The following is a 20,611-nucleotide window of genomic DNA, read 5'->3' as shown; positions in this document are numbered from 1 at the left end:
CCAGATTTAATTCTGGCAGAGAACACAACAGAGATGGACATAATGAGTGATGAGGAGGTCCCCGCTGCTGCTTCCTTCTGTGAGCTGTTAGAAGAAATTGATGCATCTGAGGAGAATGATGATGAGGAGATTGATGTTTTGTGGGTGCCCAGTAGAAGAGAGCAAGAAGAGGATAGTTCAGATGGAGAGACGGAGAGTCAGAGAGGCAGGAGGAGAATAAGACTTAGAAGAAGCAGGGAGGACAGCTCGCAGGGAACAGTAGGGCAACAACATGTATCGGCACCTGTGGTCAGCCGGCCAACGCACCCGCCATTGCCGCCAACGCCGCCAACTTCTACTGTTACCGCCAGATTGCCAGCTTCAAAAAGGTCAGCAGTGTGGGATTTTTTTAATGTGTGTGCCTCTGACAAAAGCGTTGTAATTTGCAATGAGTGCAGTCAGAAACTGAGTCTTGGGAAGCCCAACAGCCACATAGGTACAACTTCTATGCGAAGGCACATGAACGGCAAGCACAAAGCACTTTGGGAGCAACACCTCAAAGGCAACAGACAAACTAAAAGCCACCCTCCTTCTGGTCCAGCATCTTACTGCTCTACCTCTGCTGTCCTTGACCCGTCTGAACCACCCTCCACTCCGCCTTCCACCTTGACCACCAGTTCCCATTCCCAGTCATCTGCCCCCAGCCAAGTTTCTGTGAGGGCCATGTTTGAGCGTAAGAAGCCAATGTCTGCGAGTCACCCCCTTGCCCGGCGTCTGACAGCTGGCTTGTCTGCACTCTTAGCCCGCCAGCTTTTACCATACCAGCTGGTGGACTCTGAGGCCTTCCGCAAATTTGTAGCAATTGGGACACCGCAGTGGAAGGTACCCAGCCGCAATTTTTTTTCAAAAAAGGGAATACCACACCTGTACCACCATGTGCAGAGCCAAGTCACCGCATCTCTGTCACTTAGTGTTGGGCCAAAGGTCCATATGACTACTGACGCATGGTCCTCCAAGCATGGTCAGGGCAGGTATGTCACCTACACTGCCCACTGGGTGAACTTGGTAATGGCTGGGAAGCAGGGAATGTGTGGCTCAACAACAACAGTGGAGTTGGTGTCACCGCCACGGATTGCACGCGGTTCTGCCACCACCTCTACTCCTCCTTCGCTCTCTACCTCGTCTTCTTCCTCTTCTTCCTCCTCTGCTGCTGGGTCCTCCTCCTCCACACCTGTGCACCCCCAGCTCCCCCTAGGCTATTCGATGTGCCAGGTACGCCGTTGTCATGCTATCTTGGGGATGACGTGCCTGGAAAGCAGAAACCATACCGGATCTGTACTCCTGTCATCTCTGCAGTCACAGGCCGATCGGTGGCTGACCCCACACCAACTGAAGATCGGAAAAGTGGTGTGTGACAACGGAAGCAATCTGTTGGCAGCACTGAGACTGGGCAATTTAACACATGTGCCCTGCATGGCACATGTTCTGAATTTAATAGTCCAACGTTTTGTCTCGAAGTACCCAGGATTCCAGGATGTTCTCAGGCAGTCCAGGAAGGTGTCGGCCCATTTCAGACGTTCCTACACTGCCATGGCACGCCTTGCTGACATTCAGCAGCGGTACAACATGCCAGTCAGGCGTTTAATTTGCGATAGCCAGACTCGCTGGAATTCAACGCTCCTCATGTTGGAACGTCTGCTGCAACAACAAAGAGCCGTCTATGAATACCTGTTTGAACTGGGTGGTAGGACTGGATCTGCAGAGCTGGGGATTTTTTTCCCACGTTACTGGGTGCTTATGCGCGATGCCTGCAGGCTCATGCGCCCTTTTGAAGAGGTTACAAACATGGTCAGTCGCACCGAAGGCACCATCAGCGACCTAATACCCTTTGCTTTCTTCCTGGAGCGTGCCGTGCGACGAGTGACAGATGAGGCTGTAAACCAGCGTGACGAGGAGCAGGAAGCGCACGATTTCTGGTCGGAATCACCAGAACGAGCCCAGGCACCTGCTGCAACGCAGGGAGAGGTGTCAGAAGTGGAGTCAGAGGAGGAAGGTGGCTTTGTGGAGGAGGACCAACAGGAGCAGGCTTCCCAGGGGGCTTGTGGTGACCTTTTGGGGACCCCTGGTCTTGTACGTGGCTGGGGGGAGGAGACCGTGGATGATGTAGTCCTTGATAACGAGGAAGCGGAGATGGATACCTCTGCATCCAACCTTGTGAGAATGGGGTCTTTCATGCTGTCATGCCTGTTGAAGGACCCCCGTATCAAGAGGCTTAAGGAGAAGGACCTGTACTGGGTCGCAACGCTACTAGACCCTCGGTACAAGCATAAAGTGGCAGAAATGTTACCAACGTACCACAAGTCCGAAAGGATGCTGCATTTACAAACCAGCCTGCAAAACATGTTGTACAATGCTTTTAAGGGTGATGTCACTTCAGGAACTCATCAACATTCCAGGGGCAGAGGTGCCAGTAATCCTGCCACGAGCGCACCTGCAAGGACAAAGCACTTTGGCCACTCTGTAACGTCAGACATGCAAATGTTTTTCAGTCCAAGGCAGCGCCAGAACCCTTCTGGATCCACCCTCAAAGAACGCCTCGACCGGCAGGTAGCGGACTACCTGGCATTAACTGCAGATATCGACACTCTGAGGAGCGATGAACCCCTGGACTACTGGGTGCGCAGGCTTGATCTGTGGCCAGAGCTGTCACAATTTGCCATGAACCTCTTGTCTTGCCCCGCCTCAAGTGTCCTCTCAGAAAGAACCTTCAGTGCAGCAGGAGGGATTGTAACTGAGAAGAGAACTCGCCTAGGTCACAAAAGTGTGGATTACCTGACCTTTATTAAAATGAACGAGGCGTGGATCTCGGAGGGTTACTGCACGCCGGAAGACTTGTTCTGACTCCCCATGCAGCTGTCCTTCTCTGCACGCCTCATGACTCCACACACAGCTGTCCTTTAGTGTCCTCCTCCCTCCGCCACCGTTACAAACTAGGGTGCAAACCCTACTGGTTTCATTTGAATCCAGGTAAATCCTGAGTTTTTCTGGCCTCTGTGCTTCAGTGGCTGCAACCAAAAAAATTAATATTTTCAGCATTTATATGGCATATTTTTTCTGGCCTCTGTGCTTCAGTGGCTGCGACAAATTTTTTTTATATTTTCAGCATTTATATGGCATATTTTTTCTGGCCTCTGTGCTGCAGTGGCTGCGACAAAAAAAAAAGAATATTTTCAGCATTTATATGGCATATTTTTTCTGGCCTCTGTGCTTCAGTGGCTGCGACAAAAAAAAATTATATTGTTAGCATTTATATGGCATATTTTTTCTGGCCTCTGTGCTTCAGTGGCTGCGACAAAAAAAACATAATTTTTCAGGAAAGTACACATGCCTAATTTTTCAGGGTTCTGCAACAGTGGCAAAATCGCATCTTTTATGGTCACCGCAGGTGATCAATAAAGTAGACCAAAACTGGGCCCACACTGCAGAATCAGTGTTTTTTGGTTCACTTCACTGTACATTGAATTACCTCTGCCTGACCGTGCACGTGCGCACAAGCACGGTGACTGCTAAACACACCACTACAGAAATATTGCCACCAACAGGACGGACATCCTGGAGGTGACAAGCTCAACTAGTAATTAACAACTATTATTTGCTCACTTGACGGTATCATTCATTAAAGCTCTTTTTGCGTTGCAGTAAGCGCCGCATTTCGTCTTTGCGTGTGAACAGGCTGTAACCTTTACACGACTTGATTGGCATGTAGACGCCGGACGTTTTAAAGCAGTTTATTACACAGGTTTAGAAATGTAGTGTGATTTCTGCCCTTTACAGCACAAAACGCAGTGCTGTGTCAACAATGTATTTTTCAGATACATTTTTGCCCTTGATCCCCCTCTGGCATGCCACTGTCCAGGTCGTTGCACCCTTTAAACAACTTTAAAATCATTTTTCTGGCCAGAAATGTCTTTTTTAGCTTTTAAAATTCGCCTTCCCATTGAAGTCTATGGGGTTTGCGACGTTCGTGAACCGTTCGCATTTTTGACGCAAGTTCGCGAATATGTTTGCGAACTTTTTTTCCGACGTTCGCTACATCCCTAATCCTTAAACTGGCCATAGACGCAGAGATAAAGTCATTCAAAATGAAGATTTGTATCAGTTTTGGACCATGTTTGGCTTGCCCGGACATTTTTCATACCATGGTAATTGGTAGTTTACTCGTTTGGACTGGTTAAAAAATCTCTGTTAGCTAACGATAATATCTGTGGATGTATTGCCTCTGCCACTACTATTTGTCAGACAAAACTTTCCTATGATTGCTGGCTGTCAATTAATGGGCAGAGCATCGTGTGATTTGTTCCTTTTACAGCTTTATTTAACCTGAGTGTTTTGTTGTAGGCTGGGAGTAGGGATGTAGCGAACTGCCGATTTGGTGTTCGCGAACGCCGTTCGCGAACACCGGCAAAAAATGCGAACGTTCGCGAACAGTTTGCGAACTTCGAACACCCGCTAAAATCGTTCGATTCGAACGTTCGAAGGATTTTTCATTCGAATCGAACGTTCGAAGGATTTTAAACGTTCGATCGAAGGATTTTCATTCGAATCGAACGTTCGAAGGATTTTAATCGTTCGATCGAAGGATTTTCATTCGAATCGAACGTTCGAAGGATTTTAATCGTTCGAACGAATGGAAATCGTTCGAACGAATGGAAATCGTTCGAACGAATGGAAATCGTTCGAACGAATGGAAATCGTTCGAACGAATGGAAATCGTTCGATTTTAGCGGTCAAATGGTCGAATGGTCGAACGATTTGTATTGGAATCGAACGCGAACTCAAAATGCGAACGTTCCCAAACGTTCGCGAACATTAGGCGGACGCGAACGGTCGAAGTTCGCGCGAACAAGTTCGCCGGCGAACAGTTCGCTACATCCCTAGTTGGGAGATTGCAACAAAAAATCGTAACCGGACATATGGATATATCTAAACATCTATGGCCAGCTTTATTCTAGAAAGTGTATCTCATGCAGGAGAAAAATATTTGGTTGGATTCTTTGAGTTTTAAAACTACATTGATAAAAATAAAATATGATGGATCATATGATGATTGATCTGTCTGTGACTTCATTCCTCTGACTTCCTTGATCTTTGAGCTTTCTTTGTCTTAAGTTCCTCCCAGTTTTTTTGACTCAAGGAGAGACACTCAAAGCATGGCTTAAAGCATTTAAACCTTGCAGACCCATAATATTTACATTAGCTCTACTAGTTAATATTCAGCAGCAGGTTAGTTAGCAGTTCAGTTAGTGAAGTATAAACTGTATTCATAGGGCATCTGTCTCCCTACTGTTGAAATGAAAACACATTTTATATTTTTAGGAGCCTATATGCACTGCCTATTTGTTTCTTCCATTATAAAAAAAAGAGATTAATTCACTTGTACATGCTGTGTGGTTGCATATGTATATGATTGCATGAAGAAATTCTTTTTGTCACTTCATCCTTATTAGCTTACACATCAGTGCAGGTCCATATTTACAAGCCCATTCAGCTTTGAACAAACTTATTTGCCTGTTTCCTCAGTCTTTCCACCATGCACAATTCACTGATTGGATCATTCTGTCACCATCTTCAATCCAAGTTCATCTTATTCCTGTAATAGAGAAAATCCAACCAGTGAGAAAGAGACCTGTAAAGGTGCAGCAGACAAACAAATAATAGAAAATAATATATATTATTGATGTGTTCCTGGGAACATAACACTACTTACAAGACAAGATGTCCGGCAGGCTGAGAGAGACCTTTTCTAAACATTGCATGCCATTATATTTCCATCTGTCCCCCTTTTAACACTCTCATTACAGAAAGCAGGCCCATTAAAATTCTGCAGGTCATGCCCACATTTATAACCATGGACTCCCAATGACCAACAAAGGGTACAGCCTTTATTTGCAATAAACACATTAACGTAATTAAATGTCAAACCCAGTAAATTGCAGTAATTGCCAGAAATTAGATGTCCTACGTACCTGTTATGTCTATTTATAGGATTTTTATGGCAGAGTGAATACATTTTTCATGCAGCTAGCAAAAATCTTTTGCGAAAAACAGAACATTATTTTCATTGCCAAACATTATTAATCATTAGCACAACAGCTCTTTCAGAAATACAGAAACATAATTGAATGGCACAGAAAAACAAGTTGGCCCAGCTAATCTGCCCATTAAATACATTTGTGTTTTCACGTATGCCTTTAAACTATACCAGTATCCATATTTTGTTTCCCTATTTAGGAGAATAGAAAGGAATCACTTTAACTGTAGCTGTGAGATCCGCTGGATTCAGCTCGGCCAGGCAAAAAATGAAGCCAACTTGAAAAGGCAACAGCTCTACTGCATGAATACAGAAGGTGTTGTCATTCCTCTCCAGGAAATGAACATTTCACAATGTGGTAAGGATTAACATTTATTTTTAGCAATTATCACTTGGCTAGCATTGAAAACTCTGAAACTATACCATTTTATGAAGATACATTACTGCTACATTACTTGCGGGCTCAACTGTGAGCACTTCACTCTGGTTCAACAGTTAACCAGTCAAGACAAACAGTCGCTTTGCGTATGTGTTGTAATTTTGACCCCCTTAGCAGTATATTTACTGAAATAGCTGTTATTTTTGTACCTTTAGCCATGCTAACAAACAGAATATATGCTATGTATGTGCAATTAAAAGTCACCATACAGGTATGATATCCATTTTCCGAAAACCCATTATGCAGAAAGCTCCGCATTATAATCAAATAATACAAATTTTTACACTGTAATAATAAAAAAGTACCTTGTACTTGATCCACACTAAGATGCAATTAATCTCTATTGGAAGCAAAATCATAGTTTTATTGAGTTTATTTAATGTTTACATGATTTTCTAGTAAACAAGGTATGAAGATCCAAATTATGTTATCCGGAAAACCCCAGGTCCTGAGCATTCTCGATGACAGGTTCCATACCTATATAATAAGATTATAACTGCTCCACATTTGGCTCCTATTCGTTCAAGTAGCTCTCTTCTTGAACCTAATATCCCTACATTGTTCCTTTTATGTACAGTATGCCAGTTGCATATACAGTATACTTGTAAAGATGCATTCAATTATGTTTCAGATATAAAAAAAGCAGTATTTTTCTATAAAAGCTATCTATGAAAAAAATCTGCTCTATAACATTATAAAATGTGATAAAAATGTCTTGCTGGAACATGATTATGGTCCTTGTGTCATTCCACAGGTTAACTAGTTCCCCATGTCCAGGGTTCGACAGGCAGTCATTTTGCATCAGTAATAACAGTAATTTAAAGTAATTTTTGACAATTTTAATACATTCTGTCTTCATCCTGTGATCTAGATAAATGGTTCTCATTGCCACTCAGACTTTAATTCTTCTCTTTATGACAATAGGCATTTTCAAAATAATCACCTTAGTAAAACTGATCTCTTACTTTATATGGAAAAAGAGTCAAAGATGATCCTTTATTTTTGGAGCACTTGTTTGTAGCACTGGGAGCTTCAAATGTAAGCCTTTTATTTAAATGGATTCCAGGTATCACTTTCAGGATTAGAAACATGGCAGCATTACATTGATGATCATATTGTTGGGGCTGATCTTGTATACTCTAAATTCTATCAGTGTAAGTTACAAGATTAAAAAGAGCAGCTATCAGGTGCAGTATAATAACTTAATAGACCCTGGAGTGTCAAGATGGGTGCAGAGGCAGTACTTTTGAAATGCACATTTGAAATGATTACATGAATCCATGAGATTTGCAGTGGGAGGTTAAACAGTGGCGAGCTGCTGAACTCAGGTGATATTTCCCACAAGATTACATAGAAAAATGTGATGGTGCTGAATTTTATATTCCAACTGACATGATGTTTTCTGTGTGTGCAGATCTTCCTGAAATCAGTGTCAGCCATAGCAGTCTGATTGTGCAAGAAGGAGACAACGCAGTAATCACTTGCAATGGTTCTGGTTCTCCATTACCAGATGTGGACTGGATTGTTACAAATCTCCATTCAATAAACACACATCAGGTAAGCGCTAAAAATTAAGGTGAAGGTACCGCAAAAATTGTGAAGTTTTAGGCAGTATAAGGATAGAAGTGATTAGTGAATATGTTCCTAAAAATTGGAGATAAATTTGCAAAACCACTAGGAGAAAAATTTGCAAAACCATGGGAAAATTTGCAAAATGGCAAAAATTTGCTAAGTGCATTGAAGTCAATGGGTGTTTTATCGCAGCGACTTTTTTTCTGCTGGCCTATTTTTTATCTATCTTTTTCCACACAAAATACACTTCACTCTGTAGGTGTTTTGACACTGATACTGTTTTCGTGCAAAATAAATTGGGGTTTATGGGCGCTTTGTTGCTGAATTTTTCGGGGTAAAATATTGTGTCAGTTTTGGCAAAGTTTTCACTAATGGCAAAATATGAAATTTTAGCATGAATCCATCCCTACAAAGTAGCTGTTATAAAGAAAAACACAAACAATAAACAAACAAAAATAAAAGGCAATGTATTAAAAAAAAATTAAAAAAATGTTCCCACTCTTTGTTTAGCCAGAAACTTTTTCTACCTGTGTGATCCAAGGGCTTTTGTTTCATTAGATTGATTGGTTTATATTAGATTGCCATATTTAATGTTCAAGGGATTCCATGTCTATTGCTGAATGCATTTAAGGGTATTCAAGGAGTTGAAATTTGGTCAAAGCTGGACAGTAGGATCTCCTTACAATACATCATATTATTAATTGTTTTGATATTCTAGTTCATTACAGTGAGATTGTTAAATTTGTATGTTGTTTTTTTATTTGAAAAAAAAAATATATATATATTGCCGTGAATAGTTGACCTGGGGCCAAGTTACATATTTATGGTCAGTTTTACATAAATTAAGTGTTACATAAGTATTACATAAAGTCAGTAGGTTTTATGAAATCTCATCGTTTTCTGGTTTAAAGGCACTTGCTTTATAAATATGTGATAGTAATATATAAATATATTATTCATTGTTGATAGCTTGGATATATGCAATGGTTTCAGGACCTGTACACACTTCCTACAAACATAGAATGGGCATAGAATAGAAAAGCAGAGGCTAACAAAAAATAAAATGGATTTTTATTTTTTTAACGCCGTTTGGCGACAGTATAAAATGGCGAAAGCCTATGTTGTTCAGCTGAGTGAACACTGTAGCATCCTGAATTTTTAATCTCATATCTATATTTTATAGAGGTGGGAGCCTTCTCCAACCCCTTAAGCAAAGTTATCTATGAGAAGGTCATCTTCACACCGTGGCAGCTGTTCCCGGAGGGTGGAATTTGATTTTACAAGAACAGCAGTTTGGAAGCACATCACACAAGTTATTTGGCAAAAGCCATCAATAATTTTTCTCATTATCCATCTTTAATAGCTTTCAGATCAATAAACCATTTATTTAATTTGTGCTTTTGTGTGCATTTTGAATTATACAGATAATCAAAATAAAATATCATTATTATTATATTCTAGATTGAGATATAGCTGGTGGCTTTATATTTTTTTCCAATGTACAATACATTGAGAAGTTGCATTCTCCAACAAGCCACCTTGAGGAACATTCTGTTCTAGATTAATGGTATGAATTCTGTGCTATTGTTTAAATGGGAGCTTTATTCTTGCAATTATAGAGATAAAAATACAGTTAATATTGTAACTATGTACAGTAAAGACATTTGTAGAAGCCAATTTCTTTCCTCTGCCGAAATAACCTTTGATGTCATAATGAACGGGACTTTTCTTCTTCACATAGATAACTTCATAGTTTTTCTTCCTCCTTTCTTTTCTTGGTTTGCTTTGTTTCATTTTTAACTTTTTATTTTACATATTTCTCTGAATTCCTCATGGAATCGATTATGGCATTTGCAGAGTAATGTGATCTGGACCAACGTGCATTCCATTAACCTGACGCTAGTGAATGTCGCACGTGAAGATAACGGCTTCATATTGACCTGTATTGCAGAGAATGTGGTGGGAATGACAAATGCAAGTGTGCCCCTCACTGTGTATTGTAAGTTGGATGCAAAACAATGACCAGGATAAGATTTACAATTATAGTAAGATAAAGTAAGACATGTAATTTACCATATTAATAAATGGGTTAATTGCAAACATCTTGTCCTTTATGATCTTAATGTTCTCTGGTGCATTGCTTTTTTGGTCATCCATATAGATGGGCCATAGTTCTTAGTGTACATTTGAGATACAATAACCATATATATTTAATCATCCAAGCTACTGCTAACTTGAAATTGTAACCATATTTTTGATTTTGAAAGAATCAGTTAAAATGATGTTGTCAACTAGGTTTTCAGAGACACAGACACATCAGTATTCAGTTGGCTGGACATGCATCAGATTTTCAGTGTACAATGAAAAAAGTGTCAAATTGTCTTAGCTATATACATACACAAGCATGATAAACACATGCAAGGTTGCAATGCTAATACAACTCCTAGTCAGGAAAATCATATGAGGAGAAAGTGGAATCTAATTGACCAGGAAAAACATTAATTGAATTATTATATTACCGTATAAACTCGAGTATAAGCCGAGTTTTTCAGCCCCCAAAATATGCTGAAAAACTCTACCTCGGCTTATACTCGGGTCAAGCGCAAAAACAGTCTACGAATAGTCGACGGCATCCAAGAATAGTTGCCGGCGTCCAAGAATAGTCTCCAAGAATATTCGCCGGCGTCCAAGAATGGTCGCCGGCATCCAAAAACGAGATGCCGGCACCCCCAATGGGAGCAGAAACCCTCAATTTTTTGATTGAAACTTACGAGATGCTGCTGCATTTCTCACCCTATGCTTATACTCGAGTCAATAAGCTTTCCCAGTTTTTGGAGGTAAAATTAGGTACCTCGGCATATACTCGGGACAGCTTATACTCGAATATATACGGTAATAGCATCATATGTAGGAATGAAATAGGGTAACTCTGCATTTAGAGCATGATTGAGAAGGTAATAAGTAAGGTACATGTGCTAGAAGCAGTATGTACAAGACTACACAAAGAAATCTAAGCAGTAAAAGAGACAGGCTATAGTTGAGTTATACTTTGGATCTGCTACTACATTCTTCTCGGAGTTTGTGCTACTGTCTTATTTCATGTAGTTTATCATTGTAGTGTTAGTTGAATTCTTTCCCCTGAAGTAAGACTATATGAAGGGGTTCCTAAACCAATCCCGAGACAGGAGAGAGTGACAGGGGCATGATTGGGGATGCTGGGATAATCATTCTCTTTGTACTGTAACAATGCAAGTTTTCTATGTCTCATTTTCTAGTTCCTCCCCGGATATTAAGTTTGAAAGAACCAGTATCGCGGCTTGAGCATTGTATTGAATTCATGGTGATTGGAAACCCTCCGCCAATTTTAACCTGGTTCCATAATGGAAAAACTCTTAGGGAGGTGGATTTCATACGTACTGAGTTCTACAGACAGGACAATGTTACGGAAGGCTGTCTCCTATTTAATAAGCCAACACATTATTACAATGGAAATTATTCTCTTCTGGCTACTAATAAGCTTGGAGTTGCTAAACAAACAGTTCATGCACATTTTCTGGGGCAACCATTCCCAGGTAAGTATGTGTGTGTGTTCATATATATTTAGTTTTCAATCAGTACACTGTATATCTTCCTTTTACCATTATTAGTAGTTGTCCCTGTCAGCAGGTAAACTCCACAAATCTACAACCACAGAGTGAAAGTCTTTGAAATTCTGTGAAATAAGCATTACTCCTGATTTGAGATACCAAACTTTCCACTACTCAGTGGGGAGGTGATTAATTATTATTACTTCAAAATACATTAGTTGATGTCCTTCAGACCCTAAGGACTTTTATGGGGAGAATGTTTTCATTTATTTACTGATGTAAATCAGAAAACTAGTAAGAAAGGCAGTGTTTTGTAAATATTTATATAATGCAGTCCCTTCCTTGGGCAGTCAACCATATATATATATATCTCCATTTTGTTTTGTCTATGGTTGCTGGTCAGGTAACCCCATGCTGAGGGGTGGACAATTAGGAAAAAAAAAGTATGATTTCAATAGTAATAGTTGCAAATGACAAGTATATAAAGGAGCCAGGCTGGTTGTCCCTTTCTCTGTAATGTCATTAAAGATGCACACACCAAAGGTCAGTCCTTGCCACATACAGAATTACTAAATACTAACTTAACAATATGGAATGGTTTAACATACCTACAGTAATCTGGCTATATTTTGAAGAGGTCTTTTTTGCAGCTATTTTGACCCATGATCCTAAAAATCTTAAAGAATTTAATTAAGAACTAAATGTGTTCCACAAATTTAAACATTTAAGCTTTTACGCTACTATACACCATAGAACCCCCCTCCTCCAATATCAAACTGAATTTTTTTTCTAACCACAGTCTGGAGCCTAAAGCAGAAGGCTACTGTATGTCTCGTAGAGTATAATCTAGAACATCAGTCTTTGTACCACACATAATCAAATCATATATCACAAAACATCAATCAATGTGTAATGGAGCAATATACATCGCACAACAGTGCATCAAGCTTCAAAACAAATTCCATTAGAAATGGTGCTATATATAGGCAACATACATTCAGCATCAGAAAATTACTTTCTGACACCAGATTTTAAATATTTTTTTCCTCAAAGGCAGAGTAATGATATAGCACAGAAAGGTTACACATCTTTAGCTATTAGGAACTATACAAGTGCTCCAAGCACTTCATTTATAACTTACAGTTCCTTCACCTTTCTCACAGGAGAAAGGTTCAATAACAATTGGTTTGTGGATACACAGTTCTGTGATTCAATAAAATTCATTAGGTTTTTTTATTATGGTTCAGCCCCTCTGGGTCATGTATTAACAACAGACCAGCCAAGTGTTTACTGATCGTGTACAGAGTGGCAGAGAATGTTAGTGACATCTACATGTAAGAAAATACCTGGATATATATATATATATATATATATATATATATATATATATATATATATATATATATATATATATATATATATATATATATATATATATATATATATATTTTGTTATCAATATTTTCTATCAATATTTTTTACATTCTTACATACAGTCTAATGTTCTATTTGCTACTGTCAAGATATTATGCTAACATTAAGACAGCCATCAATATCTATCATTATTACCTTTATCAAACAAATTAGAATTTAGTAAAAAGACAGACCCTGCCTAGGCTCCTTTTTTCCTCGGGAACTATCCAAAAGTGGTAACTAAAAATCAAATGCTAAAAAAACAGTAGGGTTATCATTACCATAACAATATACAGTATTAGCCACAGGGTCCAAATGTTCAAAAATGGATTGTGGGCATCCAACAAAATGCTAGACATTTTTTCAGGTGTCATTATCTAGTCTACCTTATGTTTTGTGATTTCGGTAGAGATCTGTTTGGTTTTCCATGCTCTTGTGATAGTCCTTTTAGCTTCTTTCATTATTGTAATAAATAAGTGGAATTGAGTCTGGGAGAGTTCCTCTGTTTTTTTACATAATAGCCCCATAGTCTGATGTTTTGGGATCAAAATGTGAAACACTGAATGTAACTAATTATGATTCAATATCTTTGAGAGTTGGGGCACTGCCACCATACATGGAACATGGTACCTTTTTGTCCACATCTCCTAAATCATTTAGAATCCACAAATAGTGGCAAATTTAGCTATGTGGGAAGGGACAGAGGGGCAGATTCACTAACGGGCAAATTTTCACAAGGGTCAGCTTCGCACCCCTCGCACCACTTTGCCAGGTGCAAATGTGCTGCAAATACGCTAATTCACTAGGTTGCAAAGTTTTGTCCCAGCGGCGAATGCTTGCGACTTTTTGCTTGTGTTACTTCGGCTGTGCGAGCATTTCATAGCGACGATGCTCTAGCGTTAATTTGTGCCTACTGAAAATTCACTAGTGATCTTGTGCTTAGGCCAATTTGCAGACGGCGGGAAATTTAAAGTTGTATCGAGGTCTTTATTATAAATGTTGGTGCAAAAGCTTAAAGTTATCAATTTTTATTACAAATGTCCAGGGAACTTTAATAAAGACAAGAAAGTTAATATAATGCCCTACACATGAGCCCACTGTAAAATTATTGTTCCATATGTTATAAAATGTGTGGAGGAAAATAGTTACCCAAAAAAGTAAGTTAGAACTTTTACAGCCAATCCCGCTTAAAAAAAGGAAATGTCACCAGCATTTTTTGAACTTTGATGCATTTTCGGCACACAGACTATGATGTAAGTGACTGAAGATTGAGGAAGCTCTAGCTTCTTTGCCTGGTCTGAGGTGGTGAAGTCAACTCTGTTGAAAGAGGTAATGTTCAGTAAAATCCCCACTTTAGTGAATTTGTGGAGTAACGATCGTTCGCCAGAGCGAAAAGTCACCTGGCGATAGAGTGCAAATGAACGATAGTGACGGCCCCGTTTGCTAGTGAATTGGCGCCTGCGTCTTTTAGTGAATTGCCGATGTCCCTGCGGTTGGCAACGCTGGCAAAAAATCACTAGTGTTAGCCACTTCACCTTAGTGAATCTGCCACAAAGTCTTTAGCCCTATTCTTACAGGTTTGTCTGGTCAGCTGGCTGGCCATAAATAAAGACGGAGATCTTAAAGTGTTGGTGTATTGTTAGTGAAGCAGATTTGGTCAAATTTGTGCTACTGTTTGTTTAGAAGTGCCAGGCTGATACACACCTCCCCCAGAAATGTTTTTTTTTAAGTAACTAACTCACTGAGGTCACTGATAAATGATCCACTAACTGTATTTCCTAATTCAATTCCAAAATTCCCCATAGACTTTTTGAGTTTTGATGTTGAAAATATGTTCTCCACCAATGTGCATTCTGTTTCTGTTTCCTTGCACACACCAAATTTAAATGTTGAATGTTGAAACCTCTATTGTAAAATATAGGGATATCATAAGTCATGACTTTATAAAAGCACAAGACAAAGCTGAGTGCTCTTATACAGGTCATGGAAATCCATGTTGACTTCTGATATCCTCAAATTTTACAACAGGGGGTACTTTATTTATTATAATACACAAGTTCCAGTGAGTCATGTGACAACTGTTAGATCACTAAGTGCCAGTTATAAGTGATGACCTTACTAAGCACTGTTTATAAAGGTATCATTTATAGTATTTACAGTATTTCTTTGCTCTTGTGTAATATATATGTCCTTAGAACCATTTAGATTCCACTGATTAAATTAATGTATATCCTTGTGTTTCACTGCCTAATTTACAGCTACTTAATAGAAAATATGTTTCTTCGTCTTCACTTCTGTAATTTGCTTCTGTGTCTTTTTTTGTTTTGCAGAGACTGATTACTACTTTTCAGGTAAGTTTCCACCCTTTCCTTTTCCCAGGCAAACTGGGTTGCATTATACGTGTAACTGAATAAGACTGAAAGGCCTTTACTCTTAATGCCACATGGCTAATAGATCATGTTGACAGGCAAGCCAAAGGGGATATGACACAGAAATCACACTACTCACCAACATACGCATTCCACTAAGGACTGTGGTATTTATTAGTAACCTTCTTCTGTGTTAATGAAATGCATGTCTCTGAGGTCACTGCAACATAGCAGAAAAATAATAACCAAAATATGATTTTGCATTTATAAGTAACAACGTGTCCGTGTAGATATATTTCTGAATAGTAGTAGGATGACTTCACAATCCTCTTTTTTTTAATACTCAATAAAAGATAGTACAGTTGTTTGTCTGCTGGTATCCAATTATCTGAACTCCGAGATAAAAATAGCAAGTGTCCTTTTAAGAAAAATATGTGTAAGAAGCATAATAATGTATTGCTCATGAAGTTATTTTTTTTTTCAGTAGCAGATTTTGGAAGTCCCACACCTCCTATCAGCGTGACTCATAAGCCAGAAGAGGACACTTTTGGTGTAAGTTACATTTTGATGTCTACAAAATACAAAGATTCTCTTCTCATTTTTATCTTTTTTGATACAATGCTCCCAGATCAACTCATTTTAATAAAACAATATACTTTTACAGTAGAATACAACAGTACACAAGCACATCAGCTATGATGCTAGGAAATGTTGGCACTATCTTTTTACTAAGGGGGCTAGCATTTTTTGTTTGAATTTTTTGTTGGAATAATCATCAGAGCAACCAGTGTGGCTGAGAGACACTAATTATTTTATTTAATTATTATATTCACATTTTTTTAAATCAAACTTTTGAGTACTAAAATTGTGTATTAGAATAATTACTCTAAACCACAAAGATGTGTGATTTATTAAGTTAAAAAAAAAATCTAAAAGCTGACAATGTCATGTAGAAGTCAATGGGAGCTACCGTTTTCCAGTTGTATCACCTTTCTTTGCTTGAGCTTTTAGAGGTTACATGTTTCTTTTTGTTTTTAAATAGTGGGAAAATCTTAGAAAATAAGGATTTCAAGGTTTTCATATTTTCATATTTGTTTTGTGTTTTTCAGATTTGTTTTTATTTTGAGCTTTCTATATTCACATATTTTAATAAATAAGTAGACATTCATGTTCTCTTAAAATGTGAGTTTGATCAAGGTTGAAAAACTTCTAACACTAAACAAATGTAAATTTTGATAAACGGGCCTCTTAAAGTCATTGGATGTTTGTCCGTAGAGTGCATTGTTCTGCAAAAACTGCAAATTAAAGGAATTGTTCAGTTTAAACATAAAAACTTGGCAAATAGATGGGCTGTACAAAATACACATGTTTTTAATATAGTAAGTTAGTCAAAAATGTAATGTATAAAGGCTGTAGTGACTGGATGAACATAATAGCCAGAACACAACTTCCTGCTTTGCAGTTCTCTTGGGTTCCACTAAGCAGTAACCAATTAGTGATATGAGAGGGGCTCACATGGTTCATAACTGTTTGCTTTTAAATCTGAACTACATGCTAAGGATCAATTGCAAACTCACTGAGCAGTTATGTTCCCCTTAGGGTGGTGGCATACAAGGCTCCTGGGGAGATTAGTCGCCCAGCGAGAAATCACCTCTTCTTTGGGTGATTAATCTCCCCTAAATGTCTTCCTGCAATCTAGAATGTAAATCGCCCACGGGATGGCACTCGGATCGCTTTGGCTTTTGGAAGTCGCCCGAAATTCCCGTGTGAGGCAACTTCAGCCGACTTCGGAAAACAAAGCGTTCCGAGTGCCATCCCGCTGGAGATTTACATTCTAGCTGGTGGAAAGGCCCCCAAAAAAGAGGCAATTTGTCACTGGGCGACTAATCTCTCAGAGTAGCCACGTCTGCCACCACCCAGTTTAGAGTTAGAGAGCTGAAAAGCAAGAAACTTGGGTTTTGTTATGTCACTCCAGCTTTTACAGATTACATTTTTGGCTAACTAACTATGTTAAAAACATTTTTTATTTTGCACATACTATCTATTTACCCAGTTTTTATTTTTACACTGATCTGTTCCTTTAAGAGACAGAATGCCATGCATCCACAAAGAAATAAGTGTGTTAAATACATTTACTGTTTTGTTATGCAGTAAAATCCCCATTTAACATTTTCAGGGAACCAGGAAAAATTTAGAAAAATCCAGGAAAATGTGAAATCAGGGAAATATGTTAAAACAACTTATTCTTCCAGTACTCGAAGGATATAAGCACAGTAGTCAGTTTTACCTGTGAAATACAATATTTACTGTGTTAATAACAAGGGTTAAGCATTGCAGCATTAATATTACACTATATGGGGACAAAATATGCATGTGTTTATTATTTTAAACTTCTTGATTTCGCTGACTATTAAATAGATTCACAGAAGACAAACTGATGTTTTTGGTTACATCAGGACAAAATTATGGCATAAAATCCATGAAACCGTTATGTAAAAAAGCACCCATTGAAGTGCATTATAAATTGGTGGGACCATAAAATTTAGGTTTTGTTTTATATTCTTTGGGAGACCTGTAAAATAGAGTACAAAGATAGCTACAGAGCTGCACCTGAAAAGAGTGACTCTCCCCACGAGAAATGTTGAAGACAGCATCCACTAATAACCAGCAGTGCTCTAATGACTCCACTTTTAAGTGGTTATTAAAATATTGTATACATAATATTATTATTTTCAAAACCAGGCAATTAAATGAAATGAAAGCCATTTATTTACAAAAGATGGGCAAAGTAAAAAAGTCTGGATGCAGATCACCATGTTTTGTTTTATCCGCAACGCAGCATTTCCCCCCAGAATTACAAGGTCATTGTGGGTGCCCACTAAATTCGGTGTGACAAAACTTGCAGGTGATTTAAAAATGCAGGTGCAAGCAAGCAGAATTATTTGATTCATTTGAGTGTACATGTATAATGATGGGCTAGTTTATCCGCCAGGCGCAAATTCCCGGGTAAATTCCCGCGATTTGCCTCAGACAAATAAATTCGCAAAATCACCAGCGAAAATTCCCCTACGTTTTTTTTTGGACGCCTGCGCATTTTCACTGGCGAATGTGCACCGGCATCCAAAAAACGGACGCTGGCATCAAAAACAAGACGCCGGTGCAGTTTTGCGAATATTTTGCTGTTTTGCGAATTTCGCAGGAAATCCGCAAATTTTTCAGCGAAGCGGAATGCCCCAAATTCGCCCATTACTATACATGTACTGTATCTTTGTACAGATAATGTAAATTATGGTGTGCAGTGTCACTATCAGCATTAGCATCCAATTCAATGCAGGAAATCAATTGCTCATGAACATGCAACCAGGATTGCAATACATTTCATGACTCACTTGCACCCATTAGATCTTGCATAAACACATGTATAAGTGTAGTAGCATTATAGGACACAGTTTTGCTGAATTTATATTGCACAGGGAGAAGAGAATGAATGTTCGAGAGAGACAGTTTTACCTATGTTATATTCAATTCCATTACATCTAATAACCATATGCACTATACCATTTCCTATACATATTTAATAGACATGCTAGGCTTTCTTGTAAATTATATAAAACACAATGTGGCAAACTGTCAATCAGGCTCCATTCCTATAGCAAAAAATATTATTTTCGCAGACATTCCTGCATAAATCTGGAGTGTATGTTTTATAAGTTGGGCACCCAATACACATACGTGCACAAATACATACAAACATAATGCATTATTTAGCGTTCTTTTCTATAATAGTTTATTTTTTATTTTTCTATTTTCTGCAGGTATCTATAGCCGTTGGATTAGCAGCATTTGCATGTGTCCTGTTGGTGGTTCTCTTCATTGTAATTAATAAGTATGGACGGCGTTCGAAATTTGGAATGAAAGGTAGGACTGATAAGTGTTGGCAGTTAAATGTGATGGTTTCAAATTTTCCCATATTTGAAAGATGTGTATCTAAGTTAAATGGATATTATCACCCTTTCAATTATGTGCTGTACCTTTTACTTGTGTAAACATATTAAATGGGCAATTATCCATCCAAACCATGCTCTATTGTTGAAGGCAAAGAACTGCACCTAGAGGTGCTCACTCGCCGAAAAATGAGCGAATTTCGCGAAACAGCGCCGCATCTCGTTTTTTTTTATGGCGGTGCAAATTCGCTGGCGAAAATGCACCGGCGTCCCAAAAAACGTTTGATGAATCGCAGGAATTTGCCGTGAATTTGCGCCTGACAAATAAATTCGGCCATCACTAGTGCTCACCATTAGGACAGGTGGCAAAGTATAAAAAAACACCATGGTGGCTTGCTCTAGATTTTTGCCCTTTGCCCCCTGCCCATCCCTGATAAAAGATTAACATTTCTCCCATTCCCAACTCAGATTGATACATTTCTGAGCAGCTGCAGCAACTCCAAATACTATTGGCCGTGCTTCCTGATTACATCACTGAACAACTGTTACATTAGTTGTTGGCACTACTCTGATAGTCTAAGAAATGTATCGATTAATACATCAACTTGTAATAGGGGTTGGCAAGTCTAACATACAAAGCTAATTTGTTTTTGCAATTTAAATTTTACAAAATGGTAAAACAAGAAAATAGAAAGCAATTTAAAAAGTTGTTTTTGGTGTACTATTTAAAAAAGCTACTTTTTGTGAAAGCAGACAAACCTTTAATTAATCATTTTGAAAAAGTTGCATATTTTATTGCTTGGAAGTGGGTTGGCTTATCTATGCAGTAGCCCAGTTGTCTGTAAACAGAGCAACGAAGACTTTCTCATCTGTATTGTCCTTCCATAGATTCCTGTAGGTATCCATGAAAAGTCTATGGATACAATCTGCCCCAAGGTATTGATGTTTATCTACAAGGAAGGATAATAATATTGAGAGTGCTTGGTTTATTGTTAACTGGAGCCTTTGCAAATACTTTAACAACATGTTTTCTCTGCAAATATTTATATTCATAAATCATAGATCATGTAAAAAAAATTTACAACTGCATACAAGTAGCTGTTATGGCATGAAGATGAGTAATCATTGGAAAACAATAAAAGTGACACAAGATAATATACCTTTATTCAACAATAACAAACATTTTTCTTACATATTTTGTTATAGTTCACAGAATT

At 38.5% G+C, this 20,611-nt stretch overlaps 1 protein-coding gene across 4 annotated transcripts in view; it reads left to right on the top strand.

The window, feature by feature from the left end:
- LOC108712840 (NT-3 growth factor receptor) overlaps positions 1-20,611 on the top strand; it is a 399,826-nt gene that overhangs the window by 186,871 nt on the left and 192,344 nt on the right. For 3 of the 4 annotated variants that reach the window (XM_041588224.1, XM_041588222.1, XM_041588225.1), the window contains exons 5-11: positions 6,271-6,428; positions 7,924-8,066; positions 9,939-10,080; positions 11,357-11,653; positions 15,412-15,432; positions 15,935-16,002; positions 19,266-19,368. In XM_041588224.1, the coding sequence (XP_041444158.1) occupies positions 6,271-6,428; positions 7,924-8,066; positions 9,939-10,080; positions 11,357-11,653; positions 15,412-15,432; positions 15,935-16,002; positions 19,266-19,368 (932 nt within the window). The remainder of the gene's footprint in view (positions 1-6,270; positions 6,429-7,923; positions 8,067-9,938; positions 10,081-11,356; positions 11,654-15,411; positions 15,433-15,934; positions 16,003-19,265; positions 19,369-20,611) is intronic. The other variant, XM_041588223.1, reaches the window with a different exon arrangement.

This window comes from Xenopus laevis, chromosome 3S (genome assembly GCF_017654675.1).
Source record: "Xenopus laevis strain J_2021 chromosome 3S, Xenopus_laevis_v10.1, whole genome shotgun sequence".
In the NCBI taxonomy this organism is placed as follows: Eukaryota; Metazoa; Chordata; class Amphibia; order Anura; family Pipidae; genus Xenopus; species Xenopus laevis.
This window is presented reverse-complemented; position numbering and strand designations above follow the sequence as displayed.